General features: G+C 40.2%; 1 protein-coding gene across 1 annotated transcript in view; it reads right to left on the bottom strand.

Moving 5' to 3' along the window:
• The window catches only part of SLC41A2 (solute carrier family 41 member 2), a 49,484-nt gene that overhangs the window by 23,859 nt on the left and 3,490 nt on the right, over positions 1-22,135 (bottom strand). The window contains exons 2-8 of the mRNA XM_083401277.1: positions 16,606-17,348; positions 14,038-14,145; positions 12,871-12,942; positions 9,906-10,050; positions 9,169-9,315; positions 4,606-4,753; positions 3,195-3,274 (exon numbers count right to left, since the gene is read on the bottom strand). Of these exons, the coding sequence (XP_083257403.1) occupies positions 3,195-3,274; positions 4,606-4,753; positions 9,169-9,315; positions 9,906-10,050; positions 12,871-12,942; positions 14,038-14,145; positions 16,606-17,163 (1,258 nt within the window). The 5' untranslated portion in view covers positions 17,164-17,348. The remainder of the gene's footprint in view (positions 1-3,194; positions 3,275-4,605; positions 4,754-9,168; positions 9,316-9,905; positions 10,051-12,870; positions 12,943-14,037; positions 14,146-16,605; positions 17,349-22,135) is intronic.

The raw sequence follows: 22,135 nt of genomic DNA, 5'->3' as shown, positions 1-22,135 counted from the left end.
CCTATTGAGGTGTACCCCGATATTATAAGGAATGATTTTGCAAGGACTGAGTAGACCTGTATACCATTGCCCTGCTGGTTTCTTAACATTCACATGTAAAAACCATGCACTGCAATTCCAGTTTAGTGTCATTTTTCTCTTTAACTGAGCTCATCACAGCCGTGCCTGCAATGCGTAACAAGGTCAGCTTAAGGGTGGTTGGCAAAAACAAGTGAAGGTGCCCAATGCTCAAAATCTCAAGTAGTTCCTCTTTGCCAAAGATGTTCATAAAGAACCAGTAGCCTAAAATCTGTCAAAATTCCCCACCTAATGTATTATTTCTTTAAAGACACACTTATTTATTCCTTTAATTGTTATTTCGATTTCTAACCCGCCCTTCAACAATTCATGATCCCAGGGCATTCTTATTACTGCTATTACAAGACAGGAAAATGGATATGAAGACATTAAAACATCAGACAGGAGTCACAGATTGCTGCACAAAAGCACGTTGCAACAATCCTGGACACAGCAACTGGCAGCAAATAGTACATAATAATAGAACAGTTTAAGTATTCTGGGAAGCTGGAGGGTACCAGCCCTTTGACATCTGAAAGGCAAAAATAATTTGTTGTGATACTTTTCTGCTTGAAACATGGTGTTCCTCTGCAAGCACACAGAACCACTTTCAGCCTAAGGTCCAGATTCAACCTGGCTAACCTTTCAGGGGCCACATTCTGATGGGAGGCAGGGCAAGAGGAAGGAGGAGGCAGAGGTAACAGCGGGCAGGGACAAAACAACTGTGCATTTCTTAAATGTGTTTTATATATGCATAAATGTTACATACATTTTGCATATTGTACATTCTAGTCCTTCTTAATATTAGTGAGACTTGTATGAAATATATGTATGTTAAAATTTTAATTCTAACCCTAGAAAGTCACAGAAGGTAGAAGGGCACACTGAAATTATTGAATGGCGGTGTTAAATGATGTTACATGATTGGCATTTTGAGGGGCCTGGCAGGCCAAATTGGGGCCATGAGCTGAAGGCTCCCCGCTGATGCCATATAGGCTGATCCTATGCATATTTTCTCAACAGTAATGTGGTTGGAATGCACCTGAGAAATGACATTCTGTGACATTGCTCTTATGTCCTAGATCAGACTATTAGAGGAGTCCTTAGTGAAAAGAAAAATAACTATGTTTGTTTAAATTACTTTTGTTCTCCACCTCAAAATATGACATATCCCAACAATACTGTAGCTAGTTGTCTCTAAGTGAGGGGGGTTGGGAGAGCTGTCACAGTAAGTCTTTTAAGATGTTTTAAAAGTCTATAGCAGGAAAACTCAGTGGTGCCAAACATGTGATTTTTGTGTGAGAGGCTTGAGATGGTTGGCATTTTTCTTAAAACCACAGTTCCTGCGCTATGCACATGGGCAAGAAACTCAAGTTTAAATGAAAGCTGCTACACTTGCCACTGAAAAGGACAGCTTAGAAACACAAACCTTGAACACGCAAATAGAATGGCAGCAAAATGTGAAGTGCCCCTAAGGCAGCAAGTTCTAAAAATCAAGATTTTTAAAGGCAAGCCTTAGGTGGGCTTACCTTGAGGAAAGAAAAAGAAAAACATAGAGTGTGCATGAAGTAATGAAAGGAAGGGAAACTTCCAAAAGGAGAGGGGCAAGAAATCACTCCTCAGACTTCCCAAGTGTGCTTTAATTAATCACATTAAGGAGAACCTGCCTGGCAAGACTGCACACTAAAACGCTAAAGAGGAACAACGCCAGGTAGAAAAATGGCAGCCTCTGACTAAGTTATTTCTTTCCCCTGCCCCAATAATGCAGTACAGTGGTACCTCGGGTTACATACACTTCAGGTTACATACGCTTCAGGTTACACACTCCGCTAACCCAGAAATAGTGCTTCAGGTTAAGAACTTTGCTTCAGGATAAGAACAGAAATCGTGCAGCAGCGGCGTGGCGGCAGCAGGAGGCCCCATTAGCTAAAGTGGAGCTTCAGGTTAAGAACAGTTTCAGGTTAAGAACGGACCTCCGGAACGAATTAAGTACTTAACCCGAGGTACCACTGTACACTGCATGTTATATAATGACTTGGTATCACTGTGCTAAGTGTTTCCTTGCCCTCACAGGCCAGTTTTGCACAGTGGAGTGGGAAAATATGCAGACCAAGGCTATCAGGGCACTAAGGTATATTGTGCTACACATTAGAGAGTGGGGTGGAGGAGGACTCAACACAGAGCAGCCCCAATAATCTAGAAGGAAGTTGAAATCTAGTTGGAAAATGATGTGCTCTGTCACGCTAATATATTGCACAGGCTAATTCTGTGGGAAGAGGTCAGTGCAAACACACAGCCTTCAGTCTGAGGAAGTGGGCTTCCAGTAAGAGGCATGGCTAGTCTAATATATTTTATTGATGGCAATTCCCTTTCAAGTTGGAAGCCAAGAATGAAGAAATGTCAGTTGGACAAAACGTTCTTTCGAACATTTTTACCTTCTGAAGCGTTGACGCAATGCTGCTTGGAGGCCTGTGGAATTCATTAACTGCCAAGATTCCGAAGAAGATCTACATTTAAATAACTGGAAGGTTTCCAATATACTTCTCCATATGCTTTTAAAATGTATGTGCACAAAAAAAAAAAAATCAATACTATTTCATTCACTCAACACCACCACTTTGCAAAGCCATTCTAATACCCTGCTGTGCTTTTTCATGCTATTACATATTATCTAATAAACTGTACTTGAAAGGTGTGTGGTATATAATCTCATCTGTATGAATGATTCGGAATAATGGAATATAATGGCTTAGGTGTATTGATGGGGCACATTGGACTGTAGCAATTTTACAATATTTTGAAGATACTAAAGGCACTTTCTACCTACACAAATGGATACAAGTGTACATTTCTAGGATAATATTTTAAAATCTGTTTTGGGGGTTCTAAATGTATAAACCATGATAGCTTTTTTTAAAAAAAAAAATAATTCATTCTCGCTCACAGTCTGAATGTATATTTATCTTTTCCTGTGTTGCAACACAAAACCAGGAACTGTTTTTACTCTGAAATTATAGTGTGACCGTACAGTAGTAGATACCCACCCACTTATGTCTCAATTTAGTCTAGAATATTCTTTTATCTCACCAGCATGCATTGAGCCACAGCAATTTTAAGAAACCCTGTGTCTGCCTTACCATTGATTACTGGAGTATAAACAACAATCCCAACCAAATTAGGATCAGATACAGTTGTGTCCAGAATAAGGCCACCAATACTGAAAAAGAAAGTTCAAGGTTTGAAACACAGTCAGACAGAATGCTAAAAATAATTCCAATTCTAGGAACAATGTTATTTTTTTTAAAAAAACTATTCTGGAAACTCTATATTACTCTACTGTCTGCCTGAGGTTTATTATATTTTTGCTCTATGAAATTATAGAAACAGATCTACCAAAAATATTACGGGTTCTTAGCATTCCTGGAAGAGAAACGATTCATTGATTTGTGGCAGAGCTGCATAAAGGATCACTTAAAACATTAACATAATTATAATTTATTGTAAATTCTTCCCCCCAGGACCTGAAAATACAACAAAGTTTGGCCCACAAACCAGTTCCAGCATGCAAGTCAGCAGTTATAGACTTGTTGGTATGAAAAACACAAATAATACATTTAAGTTCCACGGATTTAAAATGGGCATGGTGAAATGCCTTCCCTTGTGAGGTGTGCCTGTCTCCACCATTATTAACTTTCAGGAATCTGAACACATTTTTGTTTACCTAGGTGTTTGGTCTCTGAGGAAAATTGAGCCTAGCAACCGCAAAATCATCGGATGCAATAATGTTTTAAATTGGATTTTTTCCATGTATAACATGATGCTTTTTGTTAAAAGAAATTAGGCAAAAATTGGGTGTCGTCTTATACACAGGTAGCGAATGCAGAAGGGGGGACGTGCGATTACTGGCAGCAGCAAGCAGGAGATTGGCAGCGGTGATTGGGCGGGTGATTGGTGGCTGTGGCAAGGCCTGCTGGCGATTGGCTGGGGCAATTGGGCAGGCGATTGATGGCTGCGGCAAGTGGGAGGGTGGGCTGTTGGTGGCGGTGAGTGGGCAGACACTTGGCGGCTGTGGCAAGGTGTGTGATCAGCAGTGGCTGTGGCAAGTGATTGGCAGTGGCAGGTAGGTGGGTGAGGAACTGGCAAAAGTGACCTTCCCGACTCCCCCCCCCCCCCAAAAGCTAAACAACTAAATTTCTTAATTTGGGGTTTTAAAAAAATAGGGGGCATCTTATACACCAAAAAAATACGGTACTTTAAATGTTTTTCATTGCAAATGTTTTTAGAATGCTTTAGCTGTTTCAGAATGTTGTTTCCTTTGTTTTTGCTTTGAAATTCTGTATTTGTTTGTGCCCTGGGCTCCTTGGGGAGGAAGGGCAGGATATAAATTCATTTAATAATAATAATAATAATAATAATAATAATAATAATAATAATACAATAAAGTGCAGCTTAATTTCCCCAATGAAGTCAGTGGGACATAAATGTACTTAGCTTCAGTTAAGCTCTGCATAATATATCCTGTACTCAGCTATAATGCAATTTACTTACCTGCTTATGACCATAGCAGTTATAACGGGCTCCCACCCTGAATAGAGGACAGTTCTTGTAGCTGGGTGTTTAGCAGCAATTACAATCCACATAGGAGTCAGAGCCAAGAAAAAGGCACCAGCTAAAGGAGATATATAATAATATTTCTCTGCAATAAATAAAAAAACCCAGCATGTTTATTTGTATTTTTATTGCAGTTTTATATATTATTCTTATACCATATTAGAGAAAATAATACACTACAATACCTGTCAAATGCAAAATTCACACCTAAACAAATTTAAAATCACAAACAAATTTATTGGGAACAATTCCCATTCTTATCAGTTAGGCCTCAACTCCAAGAAAGCAAGCTTAGGGCAGGTTTCCTCAACCTCAGCCCTCCATATGTTTTTGGCCTACAACTCCCATGATCTCTAGCTAGCAGGACCAGTGGTCAGGGATGATGGGAACTGTAGTCTCAAAACATCTGGACGGCTGAGGTTGAGGAAGCCTGGCTTAGGATGTCAGTCTCAGGAATCTTATTTTCTGTTTGAATAATTACAATTTGTGCCACAAACAATTTGTTCTACAAATAGGCATTCTAGTCCTTTGTTGAGACCTAAAGACGGCAGCAGTTTGGGATCGTGCTTGATACATGCACCCGTGGCAAACCTAAAGCATTAATAAGTACTGCCAATCATATTTTAAATACAGGTTTTTTTGTAAAATTAATTTAGAATTAAAAATGCAAGTGAATATGAAATATTCTGGGCGCAATTGCTCATGCAATTGTAATTTAGCTCTAGCCAAGCTAGAACACAATTAGCTCTAGTAATAACAAGGATAAGTCTCAAAGCATTTCAGTATTAAAGAAGGCCAAGAGAATATCCAGTGTTAAGGACTGCCTGTTTACTTTGAACAAATCCATTCTCATCCGTTCACTGTGACAACTAAATTAATTGTTTCAGTAAGAGGTACTACAGAATTATTTTGGTATTTTTAGAAGTCTTAAAAGCGGTATGTGCTTGGTTCTTTATTTAATCTCCCAACCTTCCATCTGCGCCTCTTCTTTCTAACTATGCAAGAAGATGAGCTCACACATCACGACTGCCCAGTTTATTCCACTCCAACGCCATATGGCCTTTGAACCACAATCAAGCCCGTTTGCATAACTGTACATTATACTATAACAACAGCGCTGTCCTAGTGAATTATTTTACTCAGCTGGGCCTGTTCACAATTTAGCAAGAATAAATTAACAGCAATGAGATACAACACAGGAAAGAAATGATAGGGACTTGAATGAATGTTTTGACATCAGAGCCCGCAGTGATGCCCATGGCAATCTTCCTCTCCTTCCAGGCAACACAAGGCAGAGTCTGGGCACTGGAGCAAAGCAGTCCAGTAAACTTAAAACCATTGTGGGAAGAAAAGAAGGTGCAATTGGTTCAAAAGGGTTCTTGAGCTTGGGAACCAAGTGAATCCTATAGCGAATATTCCTTGTTCATGAACAAATGATCTAGCAGTATGAAGCAGTATCAGCAACAACATGTGTAAGTAATCTTATTAAAAGCTACAACAACCCAAGGACTAAGATACATCAAACGGCCATATTTGTGATTTAATCCCCTTCAATGAATACAATTACCTAATGTAAAGGTAGAAATGTTACTTTGCATTCATGGAAGAGTGTTGTTTCCCCCCAAAGTACATTCTGCACAAGAATCTCTGCTTCAACTAAAATCAATGACAAAGTGAAAAATATGTGCACTTGTCGGTTTTCCTGTTTTGCTCTCATAGAATCAGACTTTCAGCAGTGCTGGCTGATAGTCCCTGGACCTGGTGGGGCAGCCTGTGGCCAAGTAGGTCTTGTAGGCAGGAAGAGAAAGATCATGGATTATAGCAAGCAAAGATACACACTCCTCACCTCTCCTGCTGGAAAGGGATGAGATCTGATGGGAGTGATTATTTGCAAGACTAAGCAGAGGAGATGGGCAGAAACATCTAGGAAAGGTCTTAGTCAGGGCAAAATGTATTAATAATGACCATGGATTATGGGGGAAAGACTGCAGGATCATAATCTTGGAAGGTCTGCATCCCACTGCGCCCAGCAAAGGAACCTCAAGTGGACTTTAATCGAAGACACATTTAACTTGGTAGTTAATTCCATTGATTCTCAAACTAAAACTTCTGCAGCCATCGCTTCAAAAAGATGTCCAAATTATAGCTCAATAGAGCCCTCTAGTGTTCCAAGGGGATAATCACGCCGATTTATACTTTATTAACCAAAAAGAAAAAAAGGATTCTAACATTATCCCAGAATGGAATCAAACTAATTATACAGAACAGAACGTTTTCAGGAAAGTATCTTATCATCTTCAGAGCAGCAAACCCAACGAAACATGCACTCGCTTCCCAAATGCCAGCCATGATAGATGGATGGAAAATATTTGTTGGTTCAAGGCACTGGGACTCAAAACAGAGGACCTCAGCTCCAGGACCAAGGCACTTAATGAAGCACCGTGGCATTTTGTCAGAGGAATGAACTGCTAGCCTGTGGGCTTCAGTACTGCTACTGCAATGACAAGAAAACGGCTGTATAGCTAGTAGGTCAGAAGAGGCTGGGAAAGGCAAGTCTCAAACGCATGTGGCTAACCTGTGTCTTTGGACTACAGCTTCCATCATGCCTGACCACAGGCCATTCTGGCTAGGGCTGTTGGGAATGGAGTCCAGCAACATTTGGAGGGCTTTGGTTAGTCACTCCTGGTCTAAAGGGTCCCCCCTGTCCCAGGAATAAGCTTCCACCATAAACCTACCAAACCTTGACACCTTTGGAGGCTCATCTCTGAATTCCTCCTGTCAGTTGAGATCTGGGGCATGGAAAGTGTTTTCAGCAGTGGTGGCCCACCAGTGACTCACCTGGCGCAATTGAAAAGGTCTTATTCTCATTCCAGTGTCAAACAAAATCTACACACACACAGCCTTTTAAATCTGGTTCCTTTATTGCTCTATGTGACTTGTTTGTAAGCTGCATTTTATGCTATTGTTATCACACTTTCAGTTGTTTTATTTCTTGTTGTGAATTGCCCAGGGAACGCTGTTCTAGAGTAGCCTATAAATATGGTAAACAAAGCTTCTGACTGTACAGTGGTACCTCTGGTTACGAACTTAATTCGTTCCGGAGGTCCGTTCTTAAGCCGAAACCATTATTAACATGGGGCGTGCTTTCACTAATGGAGGCCTCCTGCTGCTGCCGCGCCACCAGCACACGACTTCTGCTCGCATCCTGGGGCAAAGTTCGCAACTAGGGGCATCTCCTTCCAGGTTAGCGGAGCATCTACTTCCGGGTTAGTGGAGCTTGTTACCTGAAGCATTCATAAGGAGAACGGTACGTAACCCAAGGTTCCGCTGTAGCCTAGTTCCTCAGTTTAAGCAACTCATACTTGGACACAGACTGTACTCCTCTCGTACTCTCTTGCTTACCTGCTTTGATGCTCTGCCTGCTTCCCCACTGAACTATTTGCCTGTGTGGTACCTCCTTGTCTCCAAACTGCTAACCCTGACAATTGCAAATAATATTTATTTTTCCAGTTTAGACAAACTCTTAATTGGCATAATAAAACAAGTGGAGCATTATGGGGAGGTACAAATTAGGATCCAACAGAAAAATAATGTAACGCACTAAATATATTTCGCTGCAGTGCTTACGCTGTCTGCATTTTGGTTTGTATTGCTTACAATCAATTTGCTTTGCTATGCAGCCGCTCTTCCTAATCTACCATATCTAATGTGTATTTTCTTTCCTCCCATATCTGCACACATTAGGCCACGCTTGGGTAATCGGGATTACCCAATGCTAAATACTTTTCCTCTGCATCTTCCAATCAACATTGCAATATCTGACTCCAAAGAGTTGAGAGAGCTCCCAGTTTAAAAGGGGCTGGGCTAAAAGGGAGTGAGAACTGGTGGGGTGGCAAGGGGAGGAAAGGGGAGACAAGGGGGCGGGAAGAGGCCTATCATCTAGTTACAAAGAATAGTCAAGTTCCTTCGTGTGATTATCTTCATACATATACTCTGCATGTGGGATGCTGCACAAATATCGATTATGGTAATAAAAACTGCACGTAAAGACTATCTTACAGTTGTTGTTGTTGTTGCTGCTGCTGTTTTTCTGCAGATAGTTGTGTGCCCTGTACAACACTATGGATTGAATAATAACCCTTTCTGTTCCCTTAGTAAGATGAAGCATTGTGTGATAAGGATTAAGCGTAAACTGCAATCTTTAAACTTTAGAACAAAAGCTCTGAGTCCCGATGACAAAGCATCAAGCCAAAGTAACAGGTGAGTTAAGCAGCTGAGTTCAGGAGTAGAGTGCAGAGGCCAAGGCGGTCTACTCTGCCCGCCTCCTTTGTGAGCTAACGAATTGCAAGCTCCCAACTAAACTAACTCAATAAACAACAAAAAATATGCAGGTAGAAAGCTAGCGGGGGTGTGGGGGATGGATATTTAGCATATTGTTCACATGTGCAAATATCTGCCTGTTGGGAGATATTTGCCTTTCAAAAGCACCACAATACTCACCAAGGCAATCATAAAGACCCTGACTTATCCAAGCAAGTATGGCAAGAGTGATAAGGTCTCCAAAGCTCGCTGCAATGGGAGTTGCAACATTGTCAGGATTTATGCCAGTCTTCTTCGACCCAACGATAACTCCAACCATTATTATTCCTAGAGCCAATAGAAGTAGAAAGTTTATCAGTCTCATGCTGCAATTGTAAGAATGGAAAACTTTAAGAAGTGATCAAATAAAAAAATTGGGTGTTTTTCCAGCTTAGTGCAGTGCTCCTATTTAATTTACATTCTTCTCACCATCATCTTAAAAGCAGCTCTACTTATTAGAGCATGAATATTTGCTTTTTTACAATCATTAAACATTAAATGGTGTAAATTCCAGAATGCATGTCTGCACAACTTGAGCTGAATTTGTAGTTATTATTACCTCATATGCTATTCATTCAAACGTTTCCATCAACAATCCACAACTTAACAAACACATGAGATAATTTTGTAAAGACCAGACAAAAAGCATTACTAACACTCACTAGATTTTTTTTTTTTAATGCACTTATTAAATGCAAGTTAAGCAGTCTCTGGAAAAGACCTATTCTATTTCTATTCTATTTCTGGCTGGCTAGAACACAGGTGGAATGAAACTGACTATTCATCTAAACAATATGCCTCGTTTACGGTGCAAAACTGTTGTTTATTAGAATTGTTTTTGTATTTAAGTACTTTTTATAACATCATGTTTCTTTTACCCTGTAAAAGCGATGCTATGAAGGCTGTTGCTACACTGCTAGAACACAAGAGGACTGAGTGATCAAAGCGGTATTTGCCTTCAGGAATCCAGCCCAATATAACGGCTGCCACGGCTGCCAAGAAGCCAACCACAGTTGCTTGCACCTAAAGAAGTGAAGATAAAAATGAAAATTGAATTTGCATCACAAGAATTGCCTTTGTATAAACATTCCGCTGTACAAAACATTTACAAATGATGAGGAAATCCAAGCAACTGCCAAGATCACGGTAGAACACCCATGAGAGATGGGCTCTTTGTTCTAAAACCAATTTCCTCAGCATCAACTTCCAAAATGGGCAAGGACAGAGCTGCCATGTGTACAGCCAACTGCTTCATTATAGCATTTATTGATTTTCTCTCTCTTTTTTTACTGAGTTTTATAGACAAGAATAATGTTATACAAATAAGTATACCAAATTTTCCCATGTCATTTGTATATCACAAAAATAGCATAATAAATGTGGAGTGATATCTGCAACATATGGTTCATTATTAGTGGTCAATCTATAAGTTTTTGGTTCATGAATTGGTTTAAACAATTGGGAAGGAAAGAGGGGGAAGGTATGTGGGGTGGGATCGAGTGGTTATGCTTCTGTTCTTCTACTTAGTGTATGTGTGGGGTTTTGTGTCAGCATTACTTGTACAGTGGTACCCCACAAGACGAATGCCTCGCAAGACTAAAGGGTTTTCTGTTTTCTGAGTTGCTTCGCAAGACGAATTTCCCTATGGGCTTGCTTTGCAAGACGAAAACGTCTTGCCCCTTTTTTTTTTAAACCGCCAATGCATTCCTATGGGAAACCGTCAATACACATTGGTGCTTCGCAAGACGAAAAAACTCGTAGAACGAAAAAACTCGCAGAACGAATTAATTTCGTCTTGCGGGGCACCACTGTATGAGTTTTCTTACTATTCGCTTGTTGTATTTCCTTGGTGGTGAGAGAGGTTGGGGTGGCTTAGGGTGTGGTTGGTTGTCTTTGGTTGGCTGTAGTGAGAATTGTTTTTCTGTGTGAGCGGGGGTTATTGTTTATAGCACACGGAAAACTGGAAGAATACTACAATGCTTCTACATTTCATTTAGCTATTTACTTGTTGATTTATAGTCTGCCTTATTCCCACCACTGGAACTAAGGCTTCAACATGTCCCAGTTGAAGAAGGCTTGAGTTAATTACAGCTTTCTCTTTAGCAGACACCAAGCTTAAATGAACTGTTCTATGACAAAATAAAATAAAAATCCATGCTTTGGATTCAAGAAGCCTGAAGAACTTCATCATGCTACTGAGTTGCTGAATGTAGGTTATGAAAGGGGAATGGGAGTTGCAAAGGTAAGTAAGATTCACAGGGCTAAATTAAAAATAACTGGGGTGCACAGGCATGGAGAAATCTAGGTTGGAATCTATCTGTCTCAAGAGACAGTGGAGTGCGCCTCTGGGGCTGAAGTTAAGGCAATAGAGAATCACAGTGCCTGCTGTGGCTGCAGAGACCTGTAACTCATAAATGCTGCCTCCCACATTGCTTTTGCAAACCTGGGCAGTGTATATGGAGGTCCTGGGCTGCCGAGACAACAATACTCTCCTCTCGGCCTCACTGATGTGGTCCAAAGGAAAGCAGAGCAATAAGTTTGGCACCAGCTTGGCTGCAGGAGTTGCGGGAAGGAGGTGTACAAGGCACCATCCATCCATCTTAGGGACTCCACTCCAGATTTTTCTTCCCCTCGTTTTATAGAGGGATCTGATTTTGATTTGAGTTATTATTGCTTTTCTCTTCATAGACACACAAATCAGCTTTAAAATTAAAAATGTGTGCAGTCCAATCATAACCATATTCCCTCAGAAGTAAAGCTTACTGAGTTTGATTGGGCCTATTTCCTAACAAGTGTGGTTAAATTGCAGTCTAAACCATTAAAATATATGGAACAAATAATTATCTTAGAAAGGCCAACATTTTAAGACCACAGAAAATAAACGTATTTTCGACTAGAGCCAGAGAATTCGTTTTTGAATGGCCTAAGACTATATTTTAAGAACAAGTAGGTAGTAAAAAAAACTCCCTTAAAGATAAATCATCAATCTCAATGTACTGAGACTGCACTGCAGCCCGTCCAAGGCACTGCAGGAGACTGAGGTGAGTCTTGCTGGGGATCTCTGTAACGATGCTCCACAGCTCTGAGAAGAATTACTCGAATCTGACTACAAGTGCTATTTGAATAGTATGCAAACTCTCAAAATCCTATGAACATTAATCTCATGGGAAACAATGCCCGTGTCATCTAACTGCAAGAGCTTTGTATGTGTCAGCAAGTTGGAGTTAACACTTTATTAGCAAGAACACCATGTGGCAGTGTGGCAGGCCTAATGAGCACAACAGCTCATCCCCAGTAGGTCTTGCCCCATGGATCAGTTGCTGACACTGAAAGTCCCTGCCTCCCCACAGCCATCTAAGCACCCTCCTCTCCAGGGTTTTTTTCCAAAGCAATTGGAGACTGTGCTTGCTTAAAGCTAACATCTCCTCCACCTTTTTCATGCCTCTTCTGGTTCTGCGAGACCAGAGGGGAGAGGAGTTTGTCGCAGAGAAGCGGAAGACACCTGTGACCCCTCAACTGCTGGACTCATCTATGCTTCTTGGCCTCCCTCCCCCCCCGCTTCAGCTTCTGCCTCTGATTCTCGATTCCTCTCCGTCACAGACTCCCCCAGCTCACCAAGCCCTGTTACTTCTTCAGCTTCCGACAGCTCCTCCTCCCAGTCTTCTCCCTTTGACCACTAATTGTCCTCCAACCAGCACTCCCTGGGCTCTGCGCCTTCTCCCCTTGAGTTTCCTCAGCTGGTTCCTCCCACCATTCCTCTGCATCCAACCAGTCCATGACATCTTGTATCCATGACAATGTGTTAATCTGCAATGACTTTTTAACGCTTTTATGAATCCTTACCTGTTTTAAGGCCAAATTACCAATTATTAAATTCCACTTCTCAATGGGTGAATCCATTTTTCCAACATTTACCTGTAAAAAAGCACAAAAGGTGTTTTTAACAAGTGAAAAATATTGCCTTGGTAGTAATTTGAAGAGTTCAATTATCGCTTTCTATTGTGTGCTATAACATCATTTAATCTCAAAAGTATATGAGTCGTATGCATGTTTCTTTAAAATGGAAGCAATGATCAGACTTTAACTGACTGTCAATCCAAAAGTGCTAAGGGTGTGGAGAGCTACATACTGTCTGTATACCATATCTTGTCAGAAACTGCTTTGTGTTTAAAGTAGCATTATTAGCATGGCCATTTATGAAACGGATATAAAAACTGGAATCTTTTTTGAACTGTAAAAATATTTATTTATAATTGTAGGTTATAAAATGTTAATAGTACAGTCGTACCTCGACTCCCAAACGCCTTGGGAGTTGAACGTTCAATGGGGCTTACCTTCAATGGGTAAGTGAGTGTAGAATTGCAGTTTTTTTATTTGTTTGGCAGCAGCTGGTTCATAGGAATTACATGAAAATCATGCTAATTATAAGATTGATGACAAAAGACATAAAGCATGGTTATTCTCCCCCTCGTGACACTGTTCTGAGTGTTGTTTGACTGTTCAGAACCTTCCCTTTAAGTCTCTCTCTCTATTCTTATTGCTTGAAATGTTTAAAGGCAGACTTATGCTTAAATGATGCAAGAGTACTTATTTTGCACAATTTTAAAACCATTAAATTCTTGCATAGAAGTAAGCAGATGACCCCAAAAATATTTTAATACCTCCCAAACTAAAGAACTGCAGAGTATTTTATTAATTCAATGCACATCAATGCACATTTTGAATAACTATGCACATAGAGATATGTGAGGATAAAAAAAAGATTGACGCCACCTGACTTCTTCCAACCAACCTGACAAAAGACTGGGTGCAATGCACTATGAAGGGCACAGGACACAGGGGTTGGTTTGGGGAAATAGGGTCAACATACCAGTCTATTCACTTTTCAACTGTCACTTGCCTATGATAATTGATGGTGGATGCTGATCTCAACAAATGTTGCAGATGTCCCTGTGTAACAAGAAACCACTAATATCAATACCCCAGCCTTATAATGCTTCATATACTTACAGCTGTTGACAGTCGGGATGCCAAAGTCATTTCCAAATTCCCTTTCAAACCAAGTAGTGCAGGAACCAAAATGAAAACTTCAGTAATGTTTTTGAACACTTCCCAATGCTATTTGACAAATGGAAAACATAAAATAGATATATTTAAAAAACAACAATAAAATAAATGTTTTAAAAATAATGACACAAAATTACATTTCTGGGAAAGGGTTTTCCATCTAGATATTACCAAGGGCAGAATATACTTGATATTCATGAACCTCAGTAACTAATAAAGCCAAAATCAGTTCAGTATCTAATATATTTTCCCCAGTATCAGTACCATCAACAGTAGAGAAACATTCCAATAATGAGTCATGACATATCATAGCTGAATACATAGAGCTGTTGTTTCCCTTGCCAGTTATTATGTAACTAGCATATCAAAAGCCCAAAGACTGTAACTGAGTAGCTAATCTGCTTTGATATCTCAGTGGGACTTGCAAGAAAAAGAAGTATCATGGCCTTTCTCGCTGCCATTAATTTAGCAGCTCGCACTGATATAGAAGAACAGCTCGTTCTAGCAGTAACATTGTCTAGCACGCATTTTACAGGCATCAAAAAGAATATAATGGAGGGCCTTGTGGAAGCCTTGCAGAAATCAATATATACTACATTCATATAACCTTTTTCCTACCAAACTAGTAGCTATCCAGATAAAAGTAAACCTGGCATGGTTTAGTATTGAGAAGATCATGCTAGTTCTTTGTAATGACCGTGTTCTTTTCCAAATGCTTCCAAACTAACTCCTTAATTATTTGTCCTCAAAGCTTCCCAGTTATGAACACAGCTGACCAACAATATGTAATCTGGACCTTCTCCCCACACCCCTTTTATAGATCCAATGTATATGTGCTGAGTGTCTCAGCACACCCAGTCCCCTGGCACATCTCAAAAATTATAGCCAAAGACTCAGATTGCATCTTCAAGTTCCTTAGGTGCAATTCATCTTGCCCTAAAGATTAATTCAATAGGACCAGGCGCTGTGGGTTAAACCACAGAACCTAGGACTTGCCGATCAGAAGGTCGGCGGTTCGAATCCCCGCGATGGGGTGAGCTCCCGTTGTCCGGTCCCAGCTTCTGCCAAACTAGCAGTTCGAAAGCACATCAAAGTGTAAGTAGATAAATAGGTACCACTCCGGCGGGAAGGTAAATGGCGTTTCCATGCGCTGCTCTGGTTCACCAGAAGCGGCTTAGTCATGCCAGCCACATGACCCGGAAGCTGTATGCCGGCTCCCTCGGCCAATAAAGCGAGATGAGCGTCGCAACCCCACAGTCATTTGCGACTGGACCTAAATGTCAGGGATCCCTTTACCTTTTTAGTTTAAATAACATACCTTAATTCGATTTCCAACGAGCAAACTGAGGAATTTGAAATATAAATGTGAATATTTTGTAAGATAGCATGATGAGTTTGTGGGTGCCAGACCCCTCTAATTAATCCCTGGATTCAGCAAGTGCTCAAATCTGGTCAAGCCAAGCTAGCTTCCTGTGAGGTGTTAACCTGGGTGATGAGCTTTTAAAGGGGACAGGGCCCTCAACAGATAAAAGCCAGAGTTTAGAGTAGAGAGTTTGGTGTGTGGATGTGAGAGAGATGTAAATAATAATAATAATAATAATAATAATTTATTATTTATACCCCGACCATCTGGCTGGGCTTCCCCAACCACTCTGGGCGGCTTCCAACCAAATATTAAAATACAGTAATACATCAAACATTAAAAGCTTCCCTAAACTTCTCTGTAAACGAGAAGTAAAGCGGCAAGCTGGAGAGAAAGAACATGATGTGTGATTTCTGTTTGAATCTAAGGCCATGTCCATGGGAGGAAGAAGACCCTTTTGAGGTGTTGATGCTGTCAGCCCCTCCATCGCAGGCTCAGGTTGTACATGTGTGCAAATAAACCATATATCCTAAAGGCACTACAGTCTCTGCTGTGTCTCGTTCCCAAAAGGAGACACAAGCCCTTGGAATCTTGCACTGCATGGAGACTGGAGTGGTGTCCAGTTGATATTAAAGATCCTGCAAATATAATGGCACTTGTGGTGTCCCTTTACACAATTTGCCTGGCTTTGAAAATTCTGCCTTTGTGCCAAATGACCTCATTTCCTCCCTACAAATTCTAAAGCAGCGAAAATGGATTTTAGAGGTGGGGGTGGGGGAATAAAGCTTCACTCAGTGAAGTGGGTAGACTAAGAAAAGGAAACTAGAAAAATGGCGTGACTAATATCTTGTTCAACGTGTGCTGAGCATAAGTTTATTACAAGGACAATTAACCTCCTGAAATGAACCTAATTAGCACCTCAGAACTCAAATCACAAACAAAATCTTCAGCTTCCTCTTGACTACAGAAGAACCCACTCAGAAGTTGTGTGTGTGTAAGTAGCCTTGCATAACGAACAAACGACATTACAATAAAACAAAAACACATACTTTAGCCTTCATATAGAGGACCATACTAAATGTCATGATTGAGTGCATCAGAAAAAATCAGAATGTGTACATTTAAAGCCATACTTAGGAAATACCAACCTGAACAATATCCAGAACCATCCCAGCAGATACTGTTCCAAAGCCTGCTAGCAAAAATGGTACAAGTATCTGTAATGCCATAATGCTACTAGATTCTTTTGGCTGTTTTTTGCTGCCTTCCACAATGGTATCTTCTTCACCATCACTAGATAGGTTGTTGTCCTGCAGCATAATATCTGTTTCCGACATGTCCATTCTGTCTGAATAATTATATCCTGCGAAGTTATCATACTTCGGGCTACAGCTCGATGAATTATGTCCATTGCTACCATTATGAAAAGTTGATTCTGAGAAATGATGATAATCCATGTGCTGGTCAGTCCTAACACTGAAACCATGCCCTGATGGCTGTAATCCATCTTGCCAGAGACCATTCACTTTCTTATGTCTTTCTTCCTGGTTTTTGTGATAAACAATTGGAACCATACTTAACAGCAGGTTCAAGAACTTGTCAGACTGAATTGTATTTAGATTTATAGTCCAATTTACAAAACTTTCTCCATGATAGGCTTTATCATTTGTTTTCTTGCTGACAGATCTTCCTTTACAGTTAGTCATGCTGTTTCAAAAATATTGTTCTGATGATTGCTTCAGATCCCAGAGAAGTTTAAATGATGCATCAAATGGTTATATAGAGATATTTGATTTGATACAGCCGATCACGTTGTGAAGTTGTCTGTTATGTAGAAAGATTTCTTTTCACTAACTTTTGGTCTTGAGCAATTCCGCAACAAAGCTGGGATCTAAAAAGAACACAGCAAACATGTTAACACATCTGCCTTTTTTGGCTTCTAAAACTTGATAGCATTTTTGTTTCATTTAAATTTTGTTTATAGATAAATAGTGTAAGTGTATCCTGCTTTCAAATTCCCTGCAGAGGCATCTACTCCAAGGAAGTTACTACATTATAGCAATGCTATTATACTGTTTTTTGTCTTTTTAAAATGTATTTTTATTACAGATTTTCTGTTGTAATCTTAAATCATTCTCAGTTATATGGTGGCACAACCCCAGCAGCAAAATGAGAAGGAAATGGGTGGATTCAGGGGGTGGAATGGGAAAAACCCCAGCTTGGTTCATATATTTTCCTTCTGCAAGATAAAATCCTGATTCTCCTGCAGTCATTCTTCTCCCCTTCCCTGAAGCACAACATCAATATTTGCCTCTGACAAAGGGCTTGTCCACAAATGCTTGAGTTTGACCAGGCATAGGCAAACTCAGCCCTCCAGATGTTTTCGGACTACAACTCCCATCATCTCTAGCTAACAGGACCAGTGGTCAGGGATGATGGGAGTTGTAGTCCCAAAACATATGGAGGGCTGAGTTTGCCTATGCCTGAGTTTGATTTTGAATCTCTGGCTGTAGAAGTCCTCACTCTAAGTCCTTACTCTAAGCATTTGCTTCCTCCCTAACCTGGTGAAACACTTTAAATGCTTTCTGGTAGTTATGCTTATACCTTCTGTGTAGAAGAAATTATAGAATTGTTGAAATGACTTCATCATAGTGCTCCTGCTACCACTGCCTGCTTTCTGAGGCCTTCTAAGCATTGGTAAACACGGGGGCATTGTTAGAAGTGATGTGGTGATAGTTACATGGTGATGATGTTGCCAGATACTCTGTGGAAGTGAACATTGTCACTACTTTGATAGAGATGTCTTTTCTATTTCTATTACCGTGCTTTTGATGTTCTTTTGAGAAGCACAGGATGCCAATTAGCTATGCCAGTATAAGCTCTGGTGTAATGGTGGTCATGTTAAACCGGAGCATAAGATCATTCTGCCTAAAACACAACAGCAAGAAAATGATGATGATGATATAACATAATTTGAGTGAGAGCTACAGCATTAGTACTAAGATACAGGAGTCGTTTCAATCTTTTAAAATGCCAGTTGACCAAGGAAGAATGGAGAATGAAGTTGATGGAATATGCAGAGATGGACAAATTGACTGGGAAAATAAGGAACCAACGCGATCAGAGATTTTCCGAGGACTGGAATAAATTTACAGAATATATCAAAAATGTATGTGAGGAGCAACTAACGCTTGTTGGCTTTCAAGAAGCTTTGTGAAAAAGACTGATTGAAATGTTGTTTGAACGACAGGATAAGATTAAGAGTGGTAAAGTGCAATATAAATTTAAGAAATGTGAGAGGTAGTGAGAATATGGAGAATTGTCAAATAGGCTGAAGGAAGTCCAAAAGATGTTTATGTACAAAGCGAACGTTAATTTGGATAAAATGTTTATTGGAAACTGAATAAAAATTAATTATATATATAAAAAAAATGCCAGTTGACACCACAATTGCATATTATTGTCTGAGTCTTTGAAATTATTCATCATTCTGGAATTTAGTCAGAGTTTCTGGGAGTAACCGTTTCTATTTTTCGTATTAGTTTGTTGTAATGTGTATTTTTTTGGAAATAAACTGAATTAATATCCTCAATTACTACTCCATAAATGTTAGAAGTAAAGTACTCTCCTCAACATCTACTTAGCTCTCCTTTCGTTTTGTTTTTTAAAGTATTTTTGGCTAATAATAGAAGTGATGGAAACTTGCAGAACCACTTTACAAACCTGTTCATTGGAATGTTCATTGGAATGCAACAATCTATCTTTCCTCTTTAAAACCTCCAACCTAGTAAATAAATGCATGGACCTGTAGTTAAAAGATATTTTAAACAGAAATCTTCAATTTTAGCAGCTGGAGTAAGCAGTACCAAAGAAATGTGACAATGGAGTCTGACGGCATTATAAAACTGCTCCATGCCAAAAAAAAATGCACATAGTATAGTTCAAATGATTTCACACCTACCATGTCTCTTGGCTTATACAGTATATGACTGATAGGTCTTGTTAAGTCTTTACTCTTCCTAACTGCCTAACTGGATTATCAATAATCACATTGTCTTCATTAAATATTACTCAAATCTTAGGACGCTTAAAGTATTTTGCTTACTCAGAACCTAACAGGCTGCTTTTATACTTGCAAAGATCAGCAAATAGGTACTTAGGATGATGAGGCATAATGGAGTCTGCATTGATACAGTGTTAGAAGGGTCCTACGGGAAAACCCAATATGCCAGTTTTTACGAAAGGTGTAATGTTTAAGAATGGTAGCTATGTCTACAATGCAGATGATCTTGTTTCACTTTGCTGTATTCCTTGTTCTTTCTTGCCTACAATATATTTTCCTTCTATTTGCAAAAGTAAAAATAAAATGCAAAAACACAATATATTTTCCTTCAGTTGTTTACACCTTCCCAGCTCCCAAACACGATTCATTGTCCTAACAGCTAATTGCACAACACATGTGTGTGTAGAATCAACACATGGTGGTGTGGGGGTTGTGCCTTCTGGCTCTACCCATGACCTCTGTACATTGATCTGAGCTTTGCACAACCTGCATTCTTGTATTACAACTTTTCAGAGTTGAATTTTGAAATGAAAGTTGGAAATGTTATTGTACTAGGAGCAGCAAAGGAGAGAGGAAAATAGAGGGAACATCAGGGGGTGAGAAGTCAGCTTTTAAATTTGTATTTATTTGTATTAATTGGGTGGCAAGTTTGTTAAAAATTATGGAAAATCAATAAAAAACAAATGACAACTTTTCAGAGAAACCTAGATAGATTTGCTTAATTGCTTTTGCTCAATGGGTGAAATTCTTCTTCCGCGAGAGACAAAGGCTCAATTCAAATTACACCAAATCATAGTTTAGAACATGGATAGGCAAACTAAGGCCTGTGGCCCGGATCCAGCCCAGTCACCTTCTAAATCCAGCCCGTGGACGGTGTGAGAATCAGTGTGTTCTTACCAGAGTAGAACGTGTCCTTTTATTTAAAATGCATCTCTGGGTTATTTGTGGGGCATAGGAATTTGTTCATTTCCCCTCAAAAAATATAGTCTGGCCCCCCACAAGGTCTGAGGGACAGTGGACCGGCCCCCTGCTGATAAAGTTCGCTGGCCCCTGGTTTAGAACTTCCAAGTGCACAATCTATTTTCATTTCCTCTCTGCTGAGCTATCTCCGCCCCCCCCCCCCCGCTGCCATCTTCTTATTTGCAAATAACATCAATCTCTTGAGTGTAGAGCAGCAGGTGGAACTATGGTTTGCAAATTCAGGCAGCACACCAAACCAAAGTTGGCATAACTAAAACCAGGCCTTTGGCTGATTAACACTCTATGACCTTTTAAATGTGCTTGTGCGATGGGGGTTACTGGTTTGTTTTTGGTTTTCCGTATTTTGTATTTTGTGTTGTCATTTTGTATTTTTATGTTGTGAACTGCCCTGTGATCTTTGCATGAAGGGCAGTATACACATTTAATAAATGATAATGATTAACAGATTTTGCCTAATGTCTGAATTCAGTCAGTTACTAAAAATCCTGTATCCATACTCCTAACTTGTATTGACTTCAAAGGGACTTGAGAAGCACAACTGTGTGGGAAGTTCAGTCAGATGGTGTCCGCAGTAAATCATCATCAATGGAATAGCATTAATTATAACAACATTAGCGAAGGAGATCAGACCAAAGGTCTATCTGGTAGCATTCTGTTCTCACAAAGCCCAGCCAGATACGTACAGGAAGTCCACAAGCAGGAAGTCCACAATAATGTGCTCCTGCTCTATACTAACTAGACATAGAGTATCTGTCTTGCTTGCATGCATGCATAAAGTCCCATGTTCAATCCTGGGCATCTCCAGTTGGGGCTGGGACTCTTGCCTGAAGCACTGTACAGTTGCGACCAGTCAATGTAGATGATATGGGGCTAGATGGACCAATGGTTTGACTCAGTGTAGGGCAGCTTCCTATAATAGAGGCGCTCATCACCTTGCCAACAAAGGTCCGTATAGTTAAAGCTATGGTTTTCCCTGCAGTGATGTATGGAAGTGAGAGCAGGACCATAAAGAAGGCTGCTTGCCGAAGAATTGATACTTTTGAATTACAGTGGTACCTCGGGTTACATAAGCTTCATGTTACGTACGCTTCCGGCGGTGTGGCAGCAGCAGGAGGCCCCATTAGCTAAAGTGGTGCTTCAGGTTAAAAACAGTTTCAGGTTAAGTACGGACCTCCGGAACGAATTAAGTACTTAACCTGAGGTACCACTGTATGGTGCTGGAGGAGACTCTTGTGAGTCCCATGGACTGCAAGAAGATCAAACCTATCCATTCTGAAGGAAATCAGCCCTGAGTGCTCACTGGAAGGACAGATCGTGAAACTGAGGCTCCAATACTTTGGCCACCTCATGAGAAGAGAAGACTCCCTGGAAAATACCCTGATGTTGGGAAAGATTGAGGGCACAAGGAGAAGGGGATGACAGAGGACAAGATGGTTGGACAGTGTTCTTGAAGCTACCAGCATGAGTTTGACCAAACTGCGGGAGGTAGTAGAAGACAGGAGTGCCTGGCGTGCTCTGGTCCATGGGGTCACGAAGAGTTGGACACAACTAAACAACAACAAGTCCATTGATAATTTGGAATGCCCCATTCTGCACATTTACAAGCTCTGCAATATCCTTTAGAGGTACTATAA

Source organism: Podarcis tiliguerta (assembly GCF_965153285.1).
Source record: "Podarcis tiliguerta genome assembly, chromosome: 10".
NCBI classification, from domain to species: domain Eukaryota; kingdom Metazoa; phylum Chordata; class Lepidosauria; order Squamata; family Lacertidae; genus Podarcis; species Podarcis tiliguerta.
Note: the sequence above shows the minus strand (reverse complement) of the source record. Positions and strands in the feature narration are given on the sequence as shown.